The following is a 23,690-nucleotide window of genomic DNA, read 5'->3' as shown; positions in this document are numbered from 1 at the left end:
TCAGGCTTCACGATGGAGCCTACTTAAGATTCTTTCTCCCTCTCCCTCAGCCCCTCCCCTGCTGGTGAGAACACCTGCCCTGTCTCTCTCTAAAAAATCAATCAATCAATCAATCAATCATCTAAATTTCAAGACACTTGTCATCACTAAATAATCTAATGGGCAACATCTTCTGAAGATATAGTGACACTCTTGATATGGCTATTTTTAACACCAGTTCCCAAAAGCAGTTGATATATACTATTAGGAAGTTGTCTCAAAAAAGGCATTTCTAGGGACGCCTGGGTGGCTCAATCAATTAAGCATCCGACTCTTGATCTCAGCTCAGGTCTGGATCCCAGGCATTTCTACAAAACATCTCTTCATAAATATTTTTTTGCTTATCAAAGCTACATATATGTGCTTATCCAAAAGTAGGTGGAAATGGTCAAAGAAGTAAACCTTGAATTTCTGCAACCATAGAGGGCACTTAAAAATGGACAATATGAAGTGGTTTGAATGTGTGTATAATTTTGGCTTCGTGTCAGAGATATTCTTCTCACTTAAATGTGCAAAATGTAAATCATCCTTCCTTTTCAGCACCATCTGGCAAGAAAGGGCAGCTTATCAGAGAATTCAGAGGCCTAGGGTTACAGAAATACTATGCAAACCAAAAGAAGAAAAGGGTCCTTAACATTATAATTGACAAACATTGTGCTAAAATTAAACTTTGGGGGCGCCTGGGTGGCGCAGTTGGTTAAGCGTCCGACTTCAGCCAGGTCACGATCTCGCGGTCTGTGAGTTCGAGCCCCGCGTCAGGCTCTGGGCTGATGGCTCGGAGCCTGGAGCCTGTTTCCGATTCTGTGTCTCCCTCTCTCTCTGCCCCTCCCCCATTCATGCTCTGTCTCTCTCTGTCCCAAAAATAAATAAAAATGTTAAAAAAATATATATATTTAAAATTAAACTTTGAATTAGTGTATAAAGAGAAACTAGGGGCAAAAACATGGAGCCCATACAAAGAAATAACCGAAGAAAACAACGTTGAAATAACAAAAGAAAAAATACAAATCTGAAGAAAAATTCTCCTAACAGTAACAAAGATTTTCACCCATTTCTTAAAGAAGAATTATTGTAAATCAATATCAGGAACCCACTATTTATCATATTAATATGTCTCACACAATTACACTTGAGTTAAAGTAGAGTAACTTGCAAACAGTGTAATTCTAAGTGCTGGTTTAGTCATTTTAATTAATGTGATTTTTTTCTTCACAAGGTCCTTAGTGGAAAGATAACTGCAGTCAAGACTCTGGTCTCAGACTAGGCAGAAGAGGTAACTAGAACTCTCTAAAGGGCATGTTCTCATGTGCTACATACACATTTGACATGTGTGGAGTAAAGATACTGGAAAATTATGCCAGTGGTAAATCAGTTTAAGACCATCTCAAAATCTAGCTAGGGTTTTCCCAAGAGATCTATAACCTACATATCATTAGCTATCTCCATTCAACTGAAAATTCTTACTTTCAGGTAGAAATGAAAATCCTGAATTGACTAAATTGCCAATGAACCCTTCTAAATTCACTTTCCCATCTTCTGAAAGAAAAAATGCATGTCAGAGAACAAGGAATATGAACAGAGATTGGCAACTATAATTGCTATACTGAAAAACGTTTGATATTCTGTAGATTCCATCAAAAAAACAGACTCATGCGTATCATTCAGACACATACCCTCCTACCGTATAGATCCTCCTCTGTATCATGCTACTTAAAATAAGTAGAACCCAAGTGGGTAGTTGGTAAAAAAGAGCTCGGATAATCCATGAAGTGGATAAACCCTTTAAGGATTCTTTAAAAGTTCAAACACATGCATGTCAGCTAAGATAAAGGATACCTAGAAATGTTAAATACTCACCCGTGATAGCCACATTCTTCAGGGATCTTTGAATCGCATCTTGGGGTAATGGAACTCCTATATTTTTCATCATGGAGTCAAGATCATCAGGAGTGACCTCATTTTTCCTAATGGCGGCCAAAGTTTTCAAGGGGCCTTCTTTTTCTATATTCAAAAAATATGCAATATATGAAGTTAAAAAATATGCAATATTCAGTGGGTCCTGAGTGACAATAATTACTACTAGTAGTACTACTACTGCTACTTCTACCACTTATTAAGTATTCAGCTTAGTGCTTGCTAAGCACTATGCTAAGTGCTTTATACACACCATCCCATTTTATCATTAAAAAATTTTTTTAGAATGTTTATTTACTTTTGGGAGAGACAGAGACAGAGTGAGTGGGGGGGGGGGGGTGGCTGAGAGAGAAGGAGACGCAGAATCTAAAGCAGGCTCCAGGCCCTGAGCTGTCAGCACAGAGCCCTAGGCGGGGCTTGAACCCACAGACCGCGAGATCATGACCTGAGCTGAAGTCGGATGCTTAACTGACTGAGCCACCCAGGCACCCCTCCACCATCCCATTTTAATACAAAGATTCTGTGAGGTTGTTACCAATATTTCCCTTATTTAACAGATAAGGAAACCTAGCCTTAGAGAGGCTAGTCTGTCTAAGCATACACAGTTATTAAATGTAAAGCCAAGTGTGAAGTGCAGGCTATCTGATTTCATAGAATGTTTAGGCGCTAGGCTAAACAGGGCATTTAAATATTTAATTTGAGATTGAGGAATGATTACATATAAAGGAATCTCAGGACATCCGCTTATACTCATCTCTGGCATATCAGAGGCTGGGAATTCCATTAAAGCTAGGATAACTAAGCATAAAAGTAATTCTAGCAATTCTCTTGCCAAAAATTAGATAACCAGCCATAGTTTGATGTGACTATTCTTAATTTTTTTCATTCAGTGGATACTTGGATATATCCAACACATACATACAAAAAGTCCCCCAAATAATGGACGGGTTAGCACTGCTATCAATACCAAAAAAAGGTAACATTCATTTCTGAAAGTATCATGGTTCAATTGTTCAAGTAAGAAAACACATTTTAAATGTATTATGATAAACACTATCACATCATAAACATTAATCCTGTAAGAGATTTGCTTATAAACCACATACCTAGGAGAGTTTTATAGATCCCATTCAGAAAACCAGAGATTAAGGACAAAATATTTTGTCAGTTGAAAAAACATACCATTTGGGTCACATCCTAAACACCTACACTCTAGGGAATAATTTCATTTTTGTAGCTACCTAAATTAGGCCTTCTGAATTTTGTTCAGTTTCAATCTTGGGAATTAAAATTTAGAGGAAATTAAGCCATTTCAATTAATCTCAAGAACAAAGGCTCCAAGGAGACCCAGAAGTTCCACAGATATCACAGATATCTCACAGTTGGAGATGTCAATTAAATGAACACATTAAAACCAGATTACATTCAATGCCTCATGGCTAAGGCAGTGGAATAATGAGATGAATACCTCTTACAAAATATGGAGGAAGCTTGTATGTTTCAACATATTCCTACATGTTTCAATAGTTAATCTTCTCATGATAAGATCCCATTTTTATGAACATATAATAGGATAAAAAAAGAAAAGGTAACATTGATTTTTTTTTTTTTTTTAGTATAGCTGACACACAATGTTACATTAGTTCCAGGTATACAACTTAGTAATTTGACAAGTTTATACGTTATGCTCTGTTCACCACAAGTGTAACCACCATCTGTCCCATTACATCACTATTACAATATCATTGACTGTATTCTTTATGCTGTGCCTTTTATTCCTGTGACTTATTCATTTCATAACTGGAGGCCTGTATCTCCCTCTCACCTTCACCCTTTTTGTCCAACCCTCAAGACCCTCCCTTCTGGCAACCATGAAGTTGTTCTCTGTATTTATAGGTCTGATTCTGCTATTTGCTTATTTATTTATTTGTTGTTTGTTTGGCTTTATTTGTTTGTTTGTTTGTTTGTTTATTTATAATTCTTCTTTGTATTTTTAAGTGATCTCTACACCCAATTTGGGTCTTGAACTTAAAAGCTTGAGATCAAGAGTCACATGCTCTACCAACTAGGCCAGCTAGGTGCCCCTGTTTGGCACCTATAAGTGGAATTATAAGATTCCACTTATAATTTGAATCATATGGCATTCATCTTTCCCTGTCTGATTTATTCCACTTAGCGTAATACCCTCTAGGTCCATCTATGTTGTCTCAAATGGCATGATCTCATCCTTTTTATGGTTTCCTTATTCATTCAGCTATTAACACTTAGTTAATCCCTTTTGAGTGATGGAAAAATACTATAAGTTCATAAAATTTAAGTCAAGAAAAGGTCAGGACTAGGATCCCTTCCTGATTCATCATCCAAAGTACATTTGTTACATACATGATGTGCTTCAGCATTAGAAAACTGCACAAATGCATATAATCAAAGCTAAAGGATTCCACTCAAAATTTTTATTGTTAAAAAATTCTCACTTACTTTGAACTTTTGTAAAATATGGCATTTTCATTAACTGAGTCAGGAAATCTTTTAAGTTCACTTTCCCCTCATCTGAAAATGAAACATCAAGAAATGAATGGTCTTTCACCCAAAGATACAAAGGGATGAGGTCAAAAGATATGCATGCTTACCAAATCTTCAGAACCAAGTTAGTCCTGTTTTCTAACTCTGATTCTGCTAAACACACCTCAGACTATAAAAAGGAACATGATTATGACAACTCTTGCAGTCTTTTTTCTTGTAGAGCCAATGAGTGTTTCATGAATTTTACATACATTTTAACCACTTGGGACCATTGTTTTTTGGTAAGTTTCCTCTCTGGTATGACATTCTCTGAATTTTTCAGCATTACAAGTCCTACTACCACTATCTATGTTACGAGGGAAGAAGATATTCCCTACAAGTACCATAAACCAAACCCCAACCGAAATACCTAATGGAGACTATATATATACTTATAAGCAAAGATATATTAGTAAAGGAAGTGTGCATCTTTTGTTTTTTATTAGCCATGTATTTGGAACTGAAGAAGAAGAAAAGTACCCCTTTGCTCTGCATGTAAGTTAAACCTCCCACTGGCAGGATTCCAAAAACACCACTGTAGCCCTCTGAGGACCATGGGGAAACCAAACTGGTAAGTGTGTGTCACCACACTAAGGCTTGGCCCTGCATTTCAGGGGCTTGAGAGAGCTGCACAGCTCCTGTCCAATAAAAACGTATGATTCAAACCTCAGGAGGCAAAGCGATGGGATGAAGACAGGAAGATTATACATCCCTAGGATAATTCAATATGAGACTAATCCAAAGCAAATTCTCACCCAAGCCTAATAGGGAAAATCTAATGTTGTTGAACTCACTGCATTTGATTCCTAATCAATCAGCTCTGTGGGTTTATGAGTGAAAGTAAACACGAGTGTGATATGTAATAAATGACTCAGAAAAGAAATACTTACTATCAAGAGAAATGGATGTAAGCATCTCCTGCAATTCTTCCTCTGGCAAATAAATCCCCAAGCCTTTCAGTATAGGTTTTATATCATCCACAACAACTTTTTCATTGGTGACTTTGTTTAACGCCTTTGCAAGTTCATTAACCTCTATCAGGAGAAAATACTTTCAGTTTAGATGCAAATTCTAAACAATTAGCTTAAACTATGATTCAAAAAACTAATATAGATACCTAGCATTTTTTAAGCATTCACCTTAAATACTCTCTTGAGGTACATACACATCTAACTCTCATTGTATACCTACAAAATAGATCACTTATAGGGCAAACTCATAGTAGAAATTAAGCCTTGATATCTGTCTCCTTCTGTCCATCTATCTTTGCCTCTCAAGTTTCTTACATCCTTTCTGTATGTGTCCAGGGATCTCTCTGCTGCCCCTAGTCACTGCCACCTCAAATCTGCCTCTTTCCCGTCCCTTTATTAAACTTAATTTGTCTTATACTGATTCTCTTGTACTTAGAGCTGAGAACCTTGGTATACACAAGTAACAGCTAATTAATCTGCTGATAGAATTGTTATTGTTTTTAATATATGAAATTTATTGTCAAACTGGTTTCCATACACCACCCAGTGCTCATCCCAAAAGATGCCCTCTTCAATACCCATCACCCACCCTCCCCTCCCTCCCACCCCCCATCAACCTAGAATTGTTACTTTTTTAATAATTGGAAACCAATGTTAACAGAAGAGAGAGCTTTGCTTCCCCCTCCGTGTCAGTTTCCTTCTTATTTAATAACAATACTTTAATAGTGGCCTAAGATAGGTAATACAAAAGAATGTCTTAATGATAGTAATTTCTGATGCTGTGAAAGATCCTAGAGAGCTTTTTTTTTAGAGGTTAACTATCCTTCCTATCACTTTAAGTACTTACGTATTCTGTCTAGGAAAAACCCGTATTTATTCTCTAATAGTATGTAATCAATCTGAATTTAGCACTTTGGAATATGGATTTATAACTTCTGACTGTGATGACTGTACTTCCTAGGTACAAAATGTGCTGACACTGCCTTTGTATTCAGGTAAAACTTTTCTGCCTAGAAATAGACACCTAAAAATATGATAGCTATAAGGTAGTTAGTAATTCCATTATGTATTTGGGGAAAGACAAACTCAGCCACATTATAATTTGCAATGTTATAAAGTAGGTATTTTATCATTCAGATTTTGTGCTTTCCCAAATCTATCCCACATCTTTCTACTTTATTCCTCACAGACATCTAAGTCATTCTCACATGTTTTCTTTGGGCAGGCTAGTCTCCTCATCTAGAATATACATCTAAATTCTCTCCCCAATCCAGCAACCAGTTCAAGGTCCATCTGCTCCTTTAGGCTTCCCCAGATTATCATAGTTCATTCTGATATACCATTATATATAATAATGGCATAATATCAGTATATATAAGATGTATTCTTCTCATTATACTTAAATTCTTGTAGCTCTTATGGCTGGTGCCACATGATCTAGTATACAATCTTCTAAATGTCTTTTTTCTTTAATCTCACCATAACCTCCCTTGTGAGCACAAGACCCTTGTGCTATAATACTTCTACGATCTCTACCATGCATACCAAATAGACTCACTAATTGTTACTTGATTATTGACTAATGTATTTTCTCCTCTGCTCCCTTAATGTTTCCATTCCTCTATCCTATTGTCATGCCTACCTACTATTCTACTTCCCTCCATTCTGTATTACTGAGCTTCTCAAATGAGTAATTTAGTATTTCTTGCCCCTATTTCATCACCCAATCTCTATTTTAGGCCCCCATAGCTCTCTTGGAATGATACTACTTTACATTTGACCACTTTTTATAACTTATGGGGTACTTCTATATTAGTTCTTTTGACAGCCACAACAAAATCTTATGAAATATATAGGACATGTACTATTATCTATAGTTCAGCACATATACCTGTATTTTATATTTAGATGAAGTGATTTGTCCAAGATCATGAGGAAGAAAACATTAGACTACAGGTCAAACATGCTGATGCAGAGCACAATGCTTCTGCTATTACAAAGAACAGCAAATAACCTCTCAACCCCCTTCTTTGTCAGATCTAATAATCTTAGCCTTCACTGTCCTCTGTACAATTTGGGTAGCTGACTACCTGCCCTCACGTCTTAATTAGCCTCCTTCCTTCCAATTACAGAATGAGTACACGCCATGCCACGTGCTTAATGATTTACATTTTAACAGTGTTTGGTCTTAATACTCTTTAATATCAAGTTTCATTTCATTTAGCAATGTATTTTCAACATTTTCCCTTGTCAGCATATTATTCTAGGAGTATTATTTTTAAATGACCACATAGTATTCCACTGCATCCTATCTTTCTAAACCAAAATTCAGTGGAATCCTAATAATGAACCCTCTTAGAATTTTCTTTCAGAAGAATTGGCCCAATTTACACGAATACGTAGGAAGTGAAAAAAAAAAAAAGCCATTCATTTCACCACATCCTTTCCAACTCCTATTTCCTCCTTATTCTCTTCTTATTCTTCTGGAAGAACTGTAAGATCATGCTGTCAATCATTTCCTCCAACACCTTCCCACAAAAACATCTCTTCAGGAATTATATTACATTTATCAATTAAAGAGAAGTGACTTCTCTTTGTATGTATGATATGCGACATCTATCCATAAAATGGTAAAATCTTTCTCATTTTACCTTAAGGGGATTAGCATTAACTCAAAGATTGATAAAACAATCAAAGTAAAGAAAGTGACTAAACAGATTAAGAATCTAGGCTAGAAGGTCTTGGTCATTGCTTTTTCTTCTCTATATTATCTCTGAGATGTATTTCTCCTGATTGTTATCCAGCTGTTACCTCCATGAGGCAATTACATGGCCAAATTACAGCTCCAGCTTTTCTCATGTGCCTATTTCTCTGGATAGTCTCTGAGGTACCATCATTGCTACTAACTTGAAATAAATATACTTTCAACTAGATTCATTCCTTCATTAACCTAAGTTGGAACCCATGGTTCTGTTTTCATTTGTTTCTCTCTAAACCCAGACACCACAGTTTTTTCCCCTTTTAGCATATCTCTTTCATTCATTTTTCCCTACTAGTCCATACTGAGGACCCTTTTCAGGTCCTCACCTCCCCAGGCCTGTATTATTTCCAAATGTTTCTAAATACTATTAAATACCACTCTTTCCCTCTCTCAATCCAATCTCCACACTGCAACGGGAGTGACTAGATTGATCATATCACTCTGTTGTTTAAAATCATTTCATTGGGGGCATCTGGGTGGCTCAGTCAGTTAAGCCTCTGACTTCGGTTCAGGTTATAATCTCGTAGTCCGCAAGTTCAAGCCCCACATTGGTCTCTGTACTGACAGCTCAGAGCCTGGAGCCTGTTCAGATTGTGCCTTCCTCTCTCTCTGCCCCTCCCCTGCTCACTCTCTCTCTCTCTCAAAAATAAACATTAAAAAAATAAATAAATAAAAACACTTCATTGGTTTCCATTATATTTTGAACTCGATTCAAATTCCTTACCTTTATTTTCATTAAAGAATCTGAATGATCTGGTCCATGACCATCACTCTAACATCATCTTTTGCCAGTCTCTCCTTTTTTCACTAGACTTCAGCCAGAAAGGCCTTTCAGTTTCTTAAACATATGTGTTATTTCCTACCCTAGAACCATTCACAGCTTCTTCCTCTTGTCTGAAAGACGCTTCTGCCAACTCTTCCAGCAGCTGATTCCTTCTAATCCTGTAGGTTTCAGCCTAAATGTCACATGTCAGAACACGCTTCCCTGGCCATCCTATTTAAATTAAGTCACTGCACCTTAATGCTCTACCTCCTCCTTGTACATTTCCTCCTTAACATTTAGCACAATTCGTAGTTATTTATTTGCTCATCTGTCTTTCTTCAGTGAATTCTCTGGGGTCAGAGACCAGTATTTACCTATCTTGGTTACCAGCATAGTGTCACTCATTTGCTGACTGAATGGATTAAATAAACGATCTTCCTGCTTCTAGTGGCTCCTTAGTCCAATCCACTGTTAAATCAATCTTTAGAGACAGCTTAGTACCTGACACTCTCTTGCCCAAAGACTATATTGAGACCTGTTTTGAGCAAAACATTTAACATCTCCTCCAATGTAGACCTACCAACTATCTCTCATTCCTTATCTTTCAAATCCTACTTACACCTCTGATCTTTTCTTCCCTTTTAAATCTCTAGGTGTCAATGTTTTCTGGCTTTCCCTCTACCTATCAAGCAAGATGCTACCCTTCCTTCACAGTTCCTCCATTTTTTTCATAGGAATCTAATCTTCACCCAAACTCTTAAAATAATATGCATCACTAATTTGCCCTTACAGAATACTAGTTATATTTTTATGTCAATGACCTATCTTTTCATCTAGATTTTAAGATTTCTCACGGCCTACTTTATGCATATTTTTGTGTTCAATATATGTGTGCTGATCACGATAATATTAATCGGTAAGTTATAGCATTAAAGGAATTTTGAAACTGAACCATTAAACTATAATACAGTAAAAGAAATATCTGCACATGGAGTCCAACACTTGCTGTGGGGTCTTAGGTAAGGTACAATTTCCTCGAACTTCACTTTTCTCTTTCTTTATTGTAAGATTTCTACTTAACAGGATAGTCATAAAGAATAGTTAAAAAATAAATTATGTGAGGGGAGTCTGGGTGGCTCAGTCGGTTAAGCGTCCAACTTCGGCTCAGGTTATGATCTCAGGACGATTTGTGAATTTGTGATTTCGAGCTCTGCATCAGGCTCTGTGCTGATAGCTCAGAGCCTGGAGACTGCTTTGGATTCTGTGTCCCTCTCTCTGTCCCTCCTCTGCTCATAGTCTCTGTCCCTCTCAAAATAAATAAATATTTTTAAAAAAAGAATAATTATAAAAAAATAAATTATGTGAAAGTGCTTGGTAAAACATCAAACACTATGCAAAAATATTATTTGCCAACCATTAATGATATCATTTGAAACCAAAGAAAATAAAGCATACCTTTAGAGACTATGAAATAAAACTATGTACTTTTGACCCTAAGATACTTTTAATACTGAAAATAAGAGTTAAAGAAGAGTTTTGGTAAGTTCATAAAACATTAGGCAATTAGCTCATTTTTAAAGTGAGTTAGATATTTTCAAAATTATACTCAAAAGTTAGATAATTCACACAGGGCATCCATAATGTGACGCTGCAAAATGTTTCTTGGTACCACAATCGAAAAGACAAAGATTCAAGTTGGAAGGATCACTGATCCCAATAAGTTAAATATATGAATTTCCATCAGGGGTGCCTGGGTGGCACAGTCAGTTGAGCGTCTGACTTTGGTTCAGGTCATGATCTCACCGTTCGGGAGTTCAAGCCCCATGTCGGGCTCTGTGCTGCCAGCTCAGAGCCTGGAGCCTGCTTCGGATTCTGTGTCTCCCTATCTCTCTCTGCCCCTCCCCTGCTCATACTCTGCCTCTCTCTCTCTTTCCAAAATAAATAAACAAAAAAATTTTTTAAAAATAAAAATAAATTAAAAAAATAAATTTCCATCAGAATGAGAATTCACATGTTCTCTATGCAACTATAAAAAGGAATGAGAAAGGCCTTTATATTCTGATATGAACAAATATCCAAAATATATTACTGTATTCAAAAATCAAGGATACAGAACAATGTACATATCATGCTCTCATGTAAAAAGTGAGGGAGGGATATGTGTATATATATATATATATATATATATATATATATATATATATATTCATACATATATATACATACATATATTCATATTTTCTCGAACGATCTAAGTACTTCCTGTCTCAAAAATAAATAAAACATTAACAAAAAAATTAAAAAAAAAAAAAAAGAAACTAGTTACTTATTAGTTACTGGGGAAAAGGAATAGGAACTGAATAGACCAGGCAAGAAGGAGATTTTCATTGTGTATCTTTAGATACTTTTTTATTTATTTTTACTTAAAAAAATTTTTTTTAATGTTTTATTTTTATTTTTGAGACAGAGAGAGACAGAGCATGAGCAGGGGAGGGGCAGAGAGAGAAGGAGACACACACAATCCAAAGCAGGCTCCAGGCTCTGAGCTGTCAGCACAGAGCCTGATGCTGGGCTTGAACCCATGAACTGTGAGATCATGACCTGAGTCGAAGTCGGACGCTTAACCAACTGAGCCACCCAGTGCTCCAATACTTTTTTATTTATGATCTGTGTGAATGTATTACCTAATCAAAAACCTTAAATTTATTAAAACATTTTTAGGGTCACGTATTTTTGGCAACCTTGTTAGAAGACATATTATTTGCTTCAATTACAAACTTATAATGTTTCAAACTAGACTTACATGAACACAGGAAGCTCACCTTCATCTGAATACCCAAAATACTGAATGTATACCATTCATTTAATCTTGTAGCATATTAGTTATATGTTGATGTAAGTAGGCCATCACTTTTCAACAACTAGCTAAAAATTTCCTATATTCTGTGTTCAAAACTTCCTAATTATTCTCACCTCTAAAATCTCGAAAATGCTTAATGCTCTTCAGTGCTAAAAGGGCAGTCTTTAGAGAAGTATCTCCCTTTTCTGTGAAGACAAAAACAGAGCAAAGAAAAATTAGTAGATTCAAGAAACATAAAGTACTTCCACAGTGAGCTAAATCGGTTCTCTTGCTGGCCCTTAAGGCATCTTATGGTTTTCTAGCTACGTAAACTTTTGTCCTGAATGCAATCTACAGTCTGCCTATTTAAATCCTATTCATGTCAAAACCAGCTCCTAAGTCTAGATTTCTAAAAAGCCTTCTGTTGAACCTAGATGATGCCCTCTAACCACTACTCTTTCCTTTTCCTTTCCTTCCCAAACTATTTTCTGGAAAGAAATGTTCTTATTCATCACAATCATATTGTCATTCACACATCAAACTGGTCTTATCTACCTTCCACCCTCTCAAAACTGCTTTTACCAAGTTCACCCATTAACTATTTATTGCCAAATCAATGAATACTTTTTTGGGGTCTTATTTAATACTTTCCTCTTTCATTCCCAAATTAATGAATACTTCTTAATTTGTTGGTCTTATCTAATACTTTCCTCCTTCAAACTCTTTTTTCTCTTTGTTTTGTTGCTATAGCTTTCTTTTGGTTTCTCTCCTACCGTTCGTTCTAGTTACTTCCTGTTACGTCCTTTATAAACTATTCTTTCTCCACGATTACTTAAATGTTAGCATTTCAATGTCCTTGGCCCTTTTCTTGTTGCACTCTATAAACCATTCCTGAATTCTCTTGTAACTACAAACTGTATGTTGCTGAGTCTCAAGTTTCTATTTCTAGGCTAGACCATTGTCTACTGCACATCTTCAACTCCGTGTCCACTCCATGCCCTCAAACACAATATTTCCTTTTTGTGTGATATATTGAATGTGGTTCAATGAATTCAATGTGTGATATATTGAATGTGATTCAATGAATTCAGTGAATTCAAATGAACAGATGATTTTATTTCCATGCAAATAACAACTCTTTGGGACAGATCAGATACATTTTTTTACTTCCATATTGCCAAATTTTAATTTGATCGGTTCTATATTTATCCCCCTGTGGCAGCTGGAGCACTGACAGTAGACGGAAACTTTCCTCATTCCAGTCTATCAAGGAAAATCTGCAGTTAAAAACTTTGATCAGCAGGCATTCAGAGAATGGTAGGTGGCAAATAAAGATCCTAGTGGATTATTCTAATTGCATTTTGTTTTACCTTCATAACTTAAGAAGCTGTAAGAAAAGAGAGAGGACAACTTTCTGTGTGTGTTTTTTTTAGTATAATTTATTGTCAAGTTAGCTAACATTCAATGTATACAGTGTACTCTTGGCTTCAGGAGTAGAATCCATGATTCATCGCTTACATACAACATACAGTGCTCATCCCAATAAGTACCCTCCTCAATGCCCATCACCCACTTTCCCCTGATCCCCACCCCCCCATAAATCCTTAGTTTGTTCTGTGTATTTAAGAGTCTCTTATGGCTTGCCTCCCTCTCTGTTTGAAACTATTTTTTCCCTTTCCCTTCCCCTATGATCTCTTGTTAAGTTTCTCAAATTCCACATATGAGTGTACACATATATCTCTCTTTCCTTGACTGACTTATTCCACTTAGCATAATACCCTCCAGTTCCATCCACGTTGTTGCAAATGGCCAGATTTCATTCGTTTTCGTTACCGAGTAGTAGTCCACTGTATATATAAACCACATCTTCTTTATCCATTCATCCGTTGATGGACATTTGGGCTATTTCCATAATTTGGTTATTGTTGATAGTGCTGCTATAAACATTGGGGTACATTTGCCCCTATGAATCAGCATAATTTAGTTATTGTTGATAGTGCTGCTATAAACATTGGGGTACATTTGCCCCTATGAATCACCACTCCTGTATCCTTTGGATAAATTCCTAGTAGTGCTATTGCTGGGTCGTAGGGTATTCTGCTTTTAATTTTTTGAGGAACCTCCACACTGTTTTCCAGAGAGGCTGCGCCAGTTTTCATTCCCACCAACAAGTGCAAGAGAGTTCCCATTTCTCCACATCCTCACCCACATCTGTTGTTTCCTGAGTTGTTAATTTTAGCCACTCTGACCTGTGTGAGGTGGTATCTCAGTGTGGTTTTGATTTATATTTCCCTGATGATGAGTGATATTAAGCATCTTTTCATGTGTCTGTTGGCCATCTGGATGTCTTCTTTGGAAAAGTGTCTGTTTGTGTCTTCTGCCTGTTTCTTCACAGGATTATTTGTTTTTCATGTGTTGAGTTTGGTAACCTTTATAGATTTTGGATACTAGCTCCTTATCCGATATGTCATTTGCAAATATCTTCTCCCATTCCATCAGTTGCCTTTCAGTTTTGTTGATTGTTTCCTTTGCTGTACAGAAGCTTTTTATTTTGATGAGGTCCCAATAGTTCATTTTTGCTTTTATTTCCCTTGCTTTTGGAACTCTCATCACTGTTATTTAACAGAGTGTTGGAAGTCCTAGCTTAAGCAATCAGACAGCAAATGAAATAAAAGGCACCCACATTGGCTAAGAAGAAGTCAAACTTTGGCTTTTTGCAGGTGACATGATACACTACATGGAAAACCTGAAAAACTCCACCAAAAAGCTGCTAGAACTGATACATGAATTCAGTAAAGTCACAGGATATAAAATCAATGTACAGAAATTGGTTGCATTTCTATACACCAACAGTGAAACAATAGAAAGAGAAAACAAGAAATCAATCCCATTTACAATTGCACCAAGAACCATAAAATACCTAGTAATAAACCTAACCAAAGATGTAAAAGATCTATGTGCTGAAAACTATAGAAAACTTGTGAAAGAACTTGAAGAAGACACAAAGAAGTGGAAAAACATTCCACGCTCATGGATTAGAAAAACAAATATTGTTAAAATGTCGATACTACCCAAAGCAATCTACACATTCAAGGCAATCCCAATCAAAATTGCACCAGCATTCTTCTCAGAGCTAGAGCAAACAATGTTTCAATTTGTAGGGAACCACACAAGACCCTGAATAGCCAAAGTAATGTTGAACAGGAAAACCAAAGCAGGAGGCATCACAATCCCAGACTTCAGGCTCTACTACAAAGCTGTAAACATCAAGACAGTATGGTATTGGCACAAAAACAGACACATAGACCAATGGAATAGAATACAGAACCTAGAATTGGGCCCCCAAGTGTATGGCCAACTAATCTTTGACGAAACAGGAAAGAGTATCCAATGGAAAAAAGAAAGTCTCTTTAGCAAATGGTGCTGGGAGAACTGGACAGTAACATGCAGAAGAAGGAAACTGGACCACTCTCTCACACCATACACAAAAATAAACTCAAAGCGGGTGAAAGACCTAAATGTGAGCCAGGAAACCATCAAAACCATAGAGGAGAAAACAGGCAACAACCTGTTTAACCTCAGCTGCAGCAACTTCTTTCTCGACATGGCTCTGAACTTTCTGTGGTTTTGACAGTCGTATTTACATCCTTCTTTAATGAACACTGTACGAAGTTTTCACAGACTCTAAGTATGAATCTAGTTTGAAGTGTCTAGTGTCAATTTGCACAATGGATGCAGAGAAAAAAGAACTAGGATAATTGGATGTGCTAGATATATAAAAGTATTGACTAATGTTATTACAAATTATTTTTATCATATTCTCTTATTTATTTTCACCACTTTCTTTACTGGTGTATTACTTTATATTGAAGACAGAAGAGGTAAACACAAAATTTAAATAAAAGAGTGAAAAATTAAGATGAGGCAAAATTAGGTCTAAAACAAGCAATAACTGGATTAATTTGCATCTTCTTTTTAAAACAAAATCATTTTATTATAAATCAACCCCCCCCCAAATCTCAGTTTAAACTGTTATTTTGGGTTTTATAACATATATCTGAAAGGAATTAATTTTCACATATTAATTGGTTAAAAGAATGAGCATTTCTGGGAAATCAGTTTTAATGTAAACCAATGACTATTTGCGTAACAATTCCTTACTTTTTAAACAATTGAAAACAAGAAACTTGAAGATTCATCTAGGGGGCAAACTTTATTTTTTTTTTTTTAAATTTTTTTTTTCAACGTTTATTTATTTTTGGGACAGAGAGAGACAGAGCATGAACGGGGGAGGGGCAGAGAGAGAGGGAGACACAGAATCGGAAACAGGCTCCAGGCTCCGAGCCATCAGCCCAGAGCCTGACGTGGGGCTCGAACTCACGGACCGCGAGATCGTGACCTGGCTGAAGTCGGACGCGCAACCGACTGCGCCACCCAGGCGCCCCTAGGGGGCAAACTTTAAAAATGACCACCTACCCAGTGGTAGTGTAGTTCCTATTAATTTTTTTATGTTTTTATTTTATTTCTGAGAGAGAGAGAGAGAGAGAGAGAGAGAGAGAGGAAGGGGCAGAGAGATAGGGAGACACAGAATCCGAAGCAGGCTCCAGGCTCTGAGCTGTCAGCACAGAGCCCAACACAGGGCTCGAACTCAAGAATGGTGAGATCATGGTCTGAGCTGAAGTCTGATGCTGAGCCTCCCAGGCACCCCTCCTGTTAAATTTTTTTAAAGCAATATGTATATATTGTATATTCAGAAATATGCAAGTACTTTTATTTTTCCTGTTAGCTGGAAAAACCTGCAAAATAAATGAGATACTATGATGTAGGTCAAAGTAAGAAGTGGAAACCCAAACAAAAACATATGTTTCTCATTTATCTTTCCACCTACCTCACATTGTATTATGGCTTTAAATATTTAACCTGTTCTCCCCACAGAATACTTTAAATTTGTTTACAGTTTAAGTATTCATTTTTCATCAGTAACCAAATGCTCAAAATGTATCCTCTCCTCATAATTCTCATGGAAATTTCTCCAAAATAATATCACTTTTCTCAAACAGTTATAAAGCAAAATTGTCTCAATGATGCTAAACATGGCATGTTATTGAAATGTAAAAGGCTTCCACATCTAACTGAATGAATTAAGAAAAGCTTCAAGGAGGTTACATTTTTACTGACTTGGCTGCATATTTGAAGGTTGACAGAAAGACTCATAAGGAAAATGTATATAAGTGAGTATGATGCGTTCTGGAAACTATAAGTAGTTTTTTAATTTTGGATTTAGTTTAAAATATTCTATTTGTGTCTATTAAGTGTCTTGAAACCTTACAAAAATGTGTCAGAAAGTTTGTGGGCAAAGGTTAATCTTAACAGGTCCAGTAACGGGAACTAGATTTAAAAAGGCCTTGTGCATTTTGTGAAGGAATTTAGATTTATCTATTCTCATTTCAATCTCTTCCCTCCATCATGCCCTTCATCAAACACAATATATCCTATGCTGAATTCATCTTTGCACTAAAGCCTCCTCCTATATTCCCCAGCTTATTAAAATGCATCACTTGGGTGCCTGGGTGACTCAGTCGGTTAAGTGACCGACTCTTGATCTTGGCTCAGGTCATGATCTGATGGTTCGTAAGTTTGAGCCCCACATCAGCTCTGCGCTGAGAGGATGGAGCCTGCTCGGGATTCTCTCTTTCCTTCTCTTTCTGCCCCTAGCCAGCTCATGCTCTTTCTCTCAAAAATAAATCGATATACTTAAAAAAAAAAAAAAAAGACATCACCATGAAATGTCTCCCAAACCAGAAGTCTGTTAATCATTCTCAATTCCTCTCTCTTTTCCTTCCCTAACTTAACCAAACAATGAAGAAGTTCTGCCTCCTAGAACTCATATCTGTTCCCTTCTTCCCATCCCTGGAGCCAATGCCTTACATCAACACTCATTACTTTTAACCTGAATTCTTGCATGCCTTCTAAAATGTCTCCTTGCTTCCAATCTTGCCCCCCTCTGCTCTTTCTTAACACTGCTATCATAATGCCCATTACAAAGTGCAAAATTAGTCATGTCACTTTTCAAATTGGACTTCTTCAATGACTCCCTAGAGCCTTCAAGATAAAATTCAAACTCTGTTGCTCAGAGAACAACAAAGATAAAAACAAAACCCTTCTGGATCTGCTCTTGACTATATGGCCACTTCATTTCTTTCTTTTCCCACTCCTTCCACCACTATGCACCATCAAGTTGATAGTCAAACATCAACCTGAACTGTAAAGCTTGTTAAACACACACAAACACACACACACGCGCGCGCACACACACACATACACCTTGGCCATGATTCAGATATTCTGGGTTTTTAACAAATTCCTAGGTAGTTCTGATGTAAACCAGTCTGAGATCCAATGCTGTAAGTCCTACTGGACTACTTAGAGTTCCTTGGCTTCTCCATGAGCTTTGTTCTTCTGTACTTTGTACACACTGAACATTCCTTCCTAACTCCTTTCAGCCCCTTTCCCTGCACCCGCAATTCTTGGCTAGTTCCGACTCATATTTCAAAACTCAACTCCAACAGCATCTCCTCCAAACAGCCTCTCTGACTACCCTATCCAACCCTGTGTGGGTTAGGTACCTATTGTATACGTTCCCATAACACTCTGTTTACCTCTGTCGTGGTATTTAACAATTGGAATTCGCGTTGTTTGTCATCTTGACAGACTGTAAGCTCTTTTATCTTTATATACTTAGTGTCTAGCAAGCAACAGTGCTTAATAAACTTTCATTGAATGAATGAAATAGCTCACCTCTGAACTCTCATACAACTCAGTATCATCACTTGTGGAGGAAAAAACTCAGTCCTCCTCCTGTGTTTCTTCTTTACTCTCACCTACGGCCACACTTACAGCACTCTGACACCAGATATGTGGGGGGTTTTCTCCCACCAAGCAATTCTCTGCAACACCAACTGAGTGTCATACAATTTAACGCAATTCTGACACTACCTACCTGGAGATGGCATCAGATCTCACAAGTTAAGGGCTCAGTCCCATGAGACTGCTCCCCCTCCACTGCAGATGCCAACCACAAGCAGTAGGTCCCCAGGTTACCTACAACTTCTGTCCAACTTGGCTACAAATTGGAGGTTCCCATGACTTTCCCTCCCTTGGACTCAATTATTTCCTAAAATAGTTCACAGAACTTAGGGAAACACTTAACATTTATCAGTTTATTAAAGGATATGATAAAATATACAAATGAACAGTCAGATGAAGAGATACATAGGGTCTGGGGGGTCTGGGAGCATCCCAAGCATGGCAGCTCTGTCCCTGTGGAGTTGGGTCAGTTACCTTTCTGGTATGTAGATGTGTTCACCAACCTGGAAACTCCCCAAACCCTATACTATTGGGATTTTATGGAGACCTCCTCACATAGGCATAATCAATGATTCACTCCATTTCCAGACCCTCTCCCTTTTCTGAAGAATGGGGGTGGGGGATAGAGCTGAAAATTCCAAAGTTCCAATCATGGCTTATCCTTATGGTGACCAGTCCCCACCTAGAAACCAGAAGCCTTCCCAGAATCACCTATTAGAACAAAAGATACCCCTAGAGTTCTCATCACTTAGGGATTTGCCAGTGTTTTAGGGGCTCCGTGCCAGGAATGGGGTTGAAGGCCAAATATATATTTCTTATTATAAATCACAACACATCACATCACTATGTCCCTGGCTATTATTCAAGTACTGCCATATATCATTGCAAATTCACTGAACTTCTTTCTCTTATATTGTTATATACCCTTTTGTTGTTTACAGCTTGCCTCACCAACTAGACTGAAAGCTTCCTATGAATATTTTATATTTACTCGATTATCTGACACATTACATGACCCCTTACATATAAAAGACACTCAGGATCAGGTCTGTCCCTAGCCATGCAGGCCAGGCACTGCCTAACACTGAAGGGTGCTGTTTACAAGCACCCATAAGTTGTGCTGTACAGCAGCTCCAGTCAATATGATTAATGAAACAATGCTTAAACCCATTTAGTAATGGAATAAAGAAAATACTTTTAGGAACTGAATTTAAATGAATAAAAGAACCACATAAGAATTGGCAAAATTTGAAAATTATACATTGTTTTCTCTGAAACCTCCTAGGATTCAATCAATCTTCTCCCACAAATGTCTCCTGCAGAGGGGAGAAAGTCCTCCCTCAGTCTCTTCCTGGCTCAGAGCAGTTTCCCTTCAGCACAGCTTTCACAGAAAATGACCTTGCCTTCCCTGAAGACGCGAAAAACATACACACAAAGACACTCTGATGGAATCAACACAGGATACTTCACGGGTCGTAAAAAATCTTATTAATCTTATTCAAAGATTTTTCTGTCAAGATAAATCTATGATCTCAGTAGACACGCTCTCTTAGAGTACTTTTTCCATTAGGATAATAACGAAAAAAATTATTGGGGAGTGATGAACGGAGGATAGGGAAGGGGAATGGAAAATTTGCTATCACTTTATTTGGAAAGTCAACGTAGTTATATATACCATCAACATCAAGCGTTTTCACTAACATCTGGTGTTCTTCAGGCTTTACAGAAACATTGAGGTCATCAAAAGCATCTTTCAAGTCACCAATCTGAATTCTGTTGCAATTCATCAAGTTGACAGTTTGGAGGGCAGTACATAAATCTGAAAACACAGGGGATTCTATAGGTCATATATTTCAATTAATATTATCATTATGATTCCAAAATTAATAAGCCAAACATCCCTTTATTCCAAGCATATTTCCCTGAGATGTTCAGTTATTTTTGTCTCAAACTAAAAAAACTAAGATGACTCAGTTTTGTTTTTGTTTTTTAACTTAACTGCCTTACCAAGGAGTTACACAAATCATCATGCACTCAAGGTATCAGCTTCTCAAAAGTTAAAATAGGCCATTGCATCTTTTAGGGAACTGTTTCATTGTATATCCATGAGACAGAATTTGGGGCTTACCTCTGTTTATATGAAATAGCCCAAATTTCAGAGTAGAAAAATATTAGTCCTGAATTTTCTTCTGCTTATTTTGCTACTGCTTTCATTTTTTGCATATTCTTCATAACTTTCACTCGATCATTAGAAGTCCGCCAAGGAGTGTGGGAGTATTAAGGTGCCCCATTCCCAGCTCTTATCTAAAACCTCTAGGGATTTTCCCTTCTAAATGGGGACCTTAGGATTAGAGCCAAGCCTCTGTCTGCCTTTTCAATGACGCACACAAATCACGGTACACTCAAGGTCACTGTTTGGATTATAATCTCTAGTTTATCTAAGAGAATATTTAAAAGGAGGCAAAGTACTGGTACTCAAAAGAATTGCAGGAAAGAGTTGTACTATTTAGTAAGACATTATTAGATAAGACATTTTCCAACAAATCCTAATTCATGAGTGCCTTATTTCTCCAATAAATCCCAGCAGGCTTTTTTGTAGAAATTACAAACTGATTCTAAATTCCACATGGCAGTGTAAAAGTCCTAGAATAGTCAAAACAACTTTTTTTTTTTACATTTTTTTTATGTTTATTTTTGAGAGAGAGAGCGCGCGCAAGAGAGCGAGCGAGCAAGCAGGGGAGGGCCAGGGAAAGAGGGAGACACAGAATCCGAAGCAGGCTCCAGGCTCTGAGCTGTCAGCACAGAGCCTGACATGGGGCTCAAACCCACGAACCATGAGATCATGACCTGAGCTGAAGTCGGACGTTCAACTGACTGAGCCACCCAGGTGCCCCAGTCAAAACAACTTTTTAAAAGTAGAACAAAGTTAGAGGGCCAATACTACCTGAATGGTTTCAATGTTTATTGCAAAGCAACAGGAGTCAGACAATGTGGTTTGTGTAAAAACTGACAAAGATTAATAGAACAGAAGAGAGAATCCAGGAAATAAATATATATGTATATTTATATGATTTGTTACACAACTACAAAGGAATTTCAGTATAGAAAGTACAGAGAAAATACAATCTTTTCAACAGTGGTGCTGGAACAAATGAAGGTCCATATGCAAAAACAAAACAAAACAAAAAGGAACTCTGATCCATACTTTATTTCACATACAAAGATTAACTCAAAATAGATCACAGAGCTAAAATACAAAACCAGAGGTGCCAGGGTGGCTCAGTCAGTTAAGCAGCCGACTTCAGCTCAGGTCATGATCTCCCGGTGAGTTTGAGCCCCGCCTCAGGCTCTGTGCTGATAGCTCAGAGCCTGGAGTCTTGCTTTGGATTCTGTCGCCCTCTCTCTCTGCCCCTCCCCCACTTGTGCTTTGCTCTCTCTCTCTCTCTCTCTCTCTCTCTCAAAAATAAATAAAAATATTTAAAAAAATATTTTTTAATGCAAAACCAAAACCCATAAAACTTTTAGAAGAAAACATATAATAAAACAATTGTAACCTTGGGTGAGGCAAAGTTTTCATACATGTGACACCAAAAGCACAATATATAAAAGAAAAAAAAAACTAATTAACTGGACTTCATCAAAATTAAAATTAATGCTCTTCTAAAGACACTTAAGAAAATGAAGACACTCAGAGAAAAATGTGCTCAGTAGAAGACTCGGAGAAAATATTTGCTAAGTATATATCTCATAAAGGACATGTATCCAGAATACAAACAGAAATACAAAAAAACCCATCCAACTTTATTTTTTTTTATTTTTATTTTTTTAACGTTTATTTTTTTTTTGAGACAGAGAGAGACAGAGCATGAACAGGGGAGGGTCAGAGAGAGAAAGGGAGACACAGAATCCGAAACAGTCTCCAGGTTCTGAGCTGTCAGCACAGAGCCTGACTCGGGGCTTGAACTCACGAACTGCGAGATCATGACCTGAGCCGAAGTCGGCGGCTTAACCGACTGAGCCACCCAAGCGCCCCAAAACCCATCCAACTTTATTTTTTTATTTTTTTAATTTTTTTTTTCAACGTTTATTTATTTTATTTTTGGGACAGAGAGAGACAGAGCATGAACGGGGGAGGGGCAGAGAGAGAGGGAGACACAGAATCGGAAACAGGCTCCAGGCTCTGAGCCATCAGCCCAGAGCCCGACGCGGGGCTCGAACTCCCGGACCGCGAGATCGTGACCTGGCTGAAGTCGGCCGCTTAACCGACTGCGCCACCCAGGCGCCCCCCCATCCAACTTTAAAAACGGGCAAAAGATCTGTACAGACACTTTATAAAGAAGATACACAGATGACAAATAAGCACAGGAGAAGATGCTCAACATCATTAATCAGTGAGGAAACATAAATTAAAACCACAATGAGATACTACTACACACTTATTAGAATGATTAAAATTAAAAAGACTGACTACACCAAGCATTCCCGAGGATATGGAGGAATTGGACCTCTTCATACACTGCTGGTGGAAATGTAAAATGGTGTGGCCACTTTGGAAACCAGTTGGCAGTTTCTTAAAAAGTTAAACATACACCTACCATGTGAACCACCCAATCTTTGGTAACTACTCAAGAGAAAGGAAAAGCATATATTCATACAATGAATTGTACACAACTGTTCATAACAGCTTTATTTATAAGAGCCCCAAACTGGAAATAGCCTAACGAGCCTCACCAGGTAAGTAGATAAACTTCAGTGTATCAGTAAAATGGAGTGCTATGCCAGTAATAAACAAGAATGAACTGCTGATACATGCTACGTGGATGAATCTCAAAATAATTATGCTGAATGAAAGCATCTAGCAAAAAAGAATTTTATAAAAGTCTGGTAAATGCCAATGGATCTATACTGGCAAAAAGCAGATCAGTGGTTGCCTACGGATGAGGAACAGGATGGGAAAAAGGCAGGAGAGATTAC

General features: G+C 37.4%; 1 protein-coding gene across 1 annotated transcript in view; it reads right to left on the bottom strand.

Moving 5' to 3' along the window:
• LOC147574458 (EF-hand calcium-binding domain-containing protein 13-like) overlaps nucleotides 1-23,690 on the bottom strand; it is a 56,908-nt gene that overhangs the window by 18,529 nt on the left and 14,689 nt on the right. The window contains exons 8-12 of the mRNA XM_086685478.1: nucleotides 20,392-20,535; nucleotides 11,984-12,055; nucleotides 5,406-5,549; nucleotides 4,432-4,503; nucleotides 1,897-2,040 (exon numbers count right to left, since the gene is read on the bottom strand). Of these exons, the coding sequence (XP_086541604.1) occupies nucleotides 1,897-2,040; nucleotides 4,432-4,503; nucleotides 5,406-5,549; nucleotides 11,984-12,055; nucleotides 20,392-20,535 (576 nt within the window). The remainder of the gene's footprint in view (nucleotides 1-1,896; nucleotides 2,041-4,431; nucleotides 4,504-5,405; nucleotides 5,550-11,983; nucleotides 12,056-20,391; nucleotides 20,536-23,690) is intronic.

This window comes from Puma concolor, chromosome E1 (assembly GCF_028749965.1).
Source record: "Puma concolor isolate L17-30 chromosome E1, mPumCon1.1.hap2, whole genome shotgun sequence".
NCBI classification, from domain to species: Eukaryota; Metazoa; Chordata; class Mammalia; order Carnivora; family Felidae; genus Puma; species Puma concolor.
Note: the sequence above shows the minus strand (reverse complement) of the source record. Positions and strands in the feature narration are given on the sequence as shown.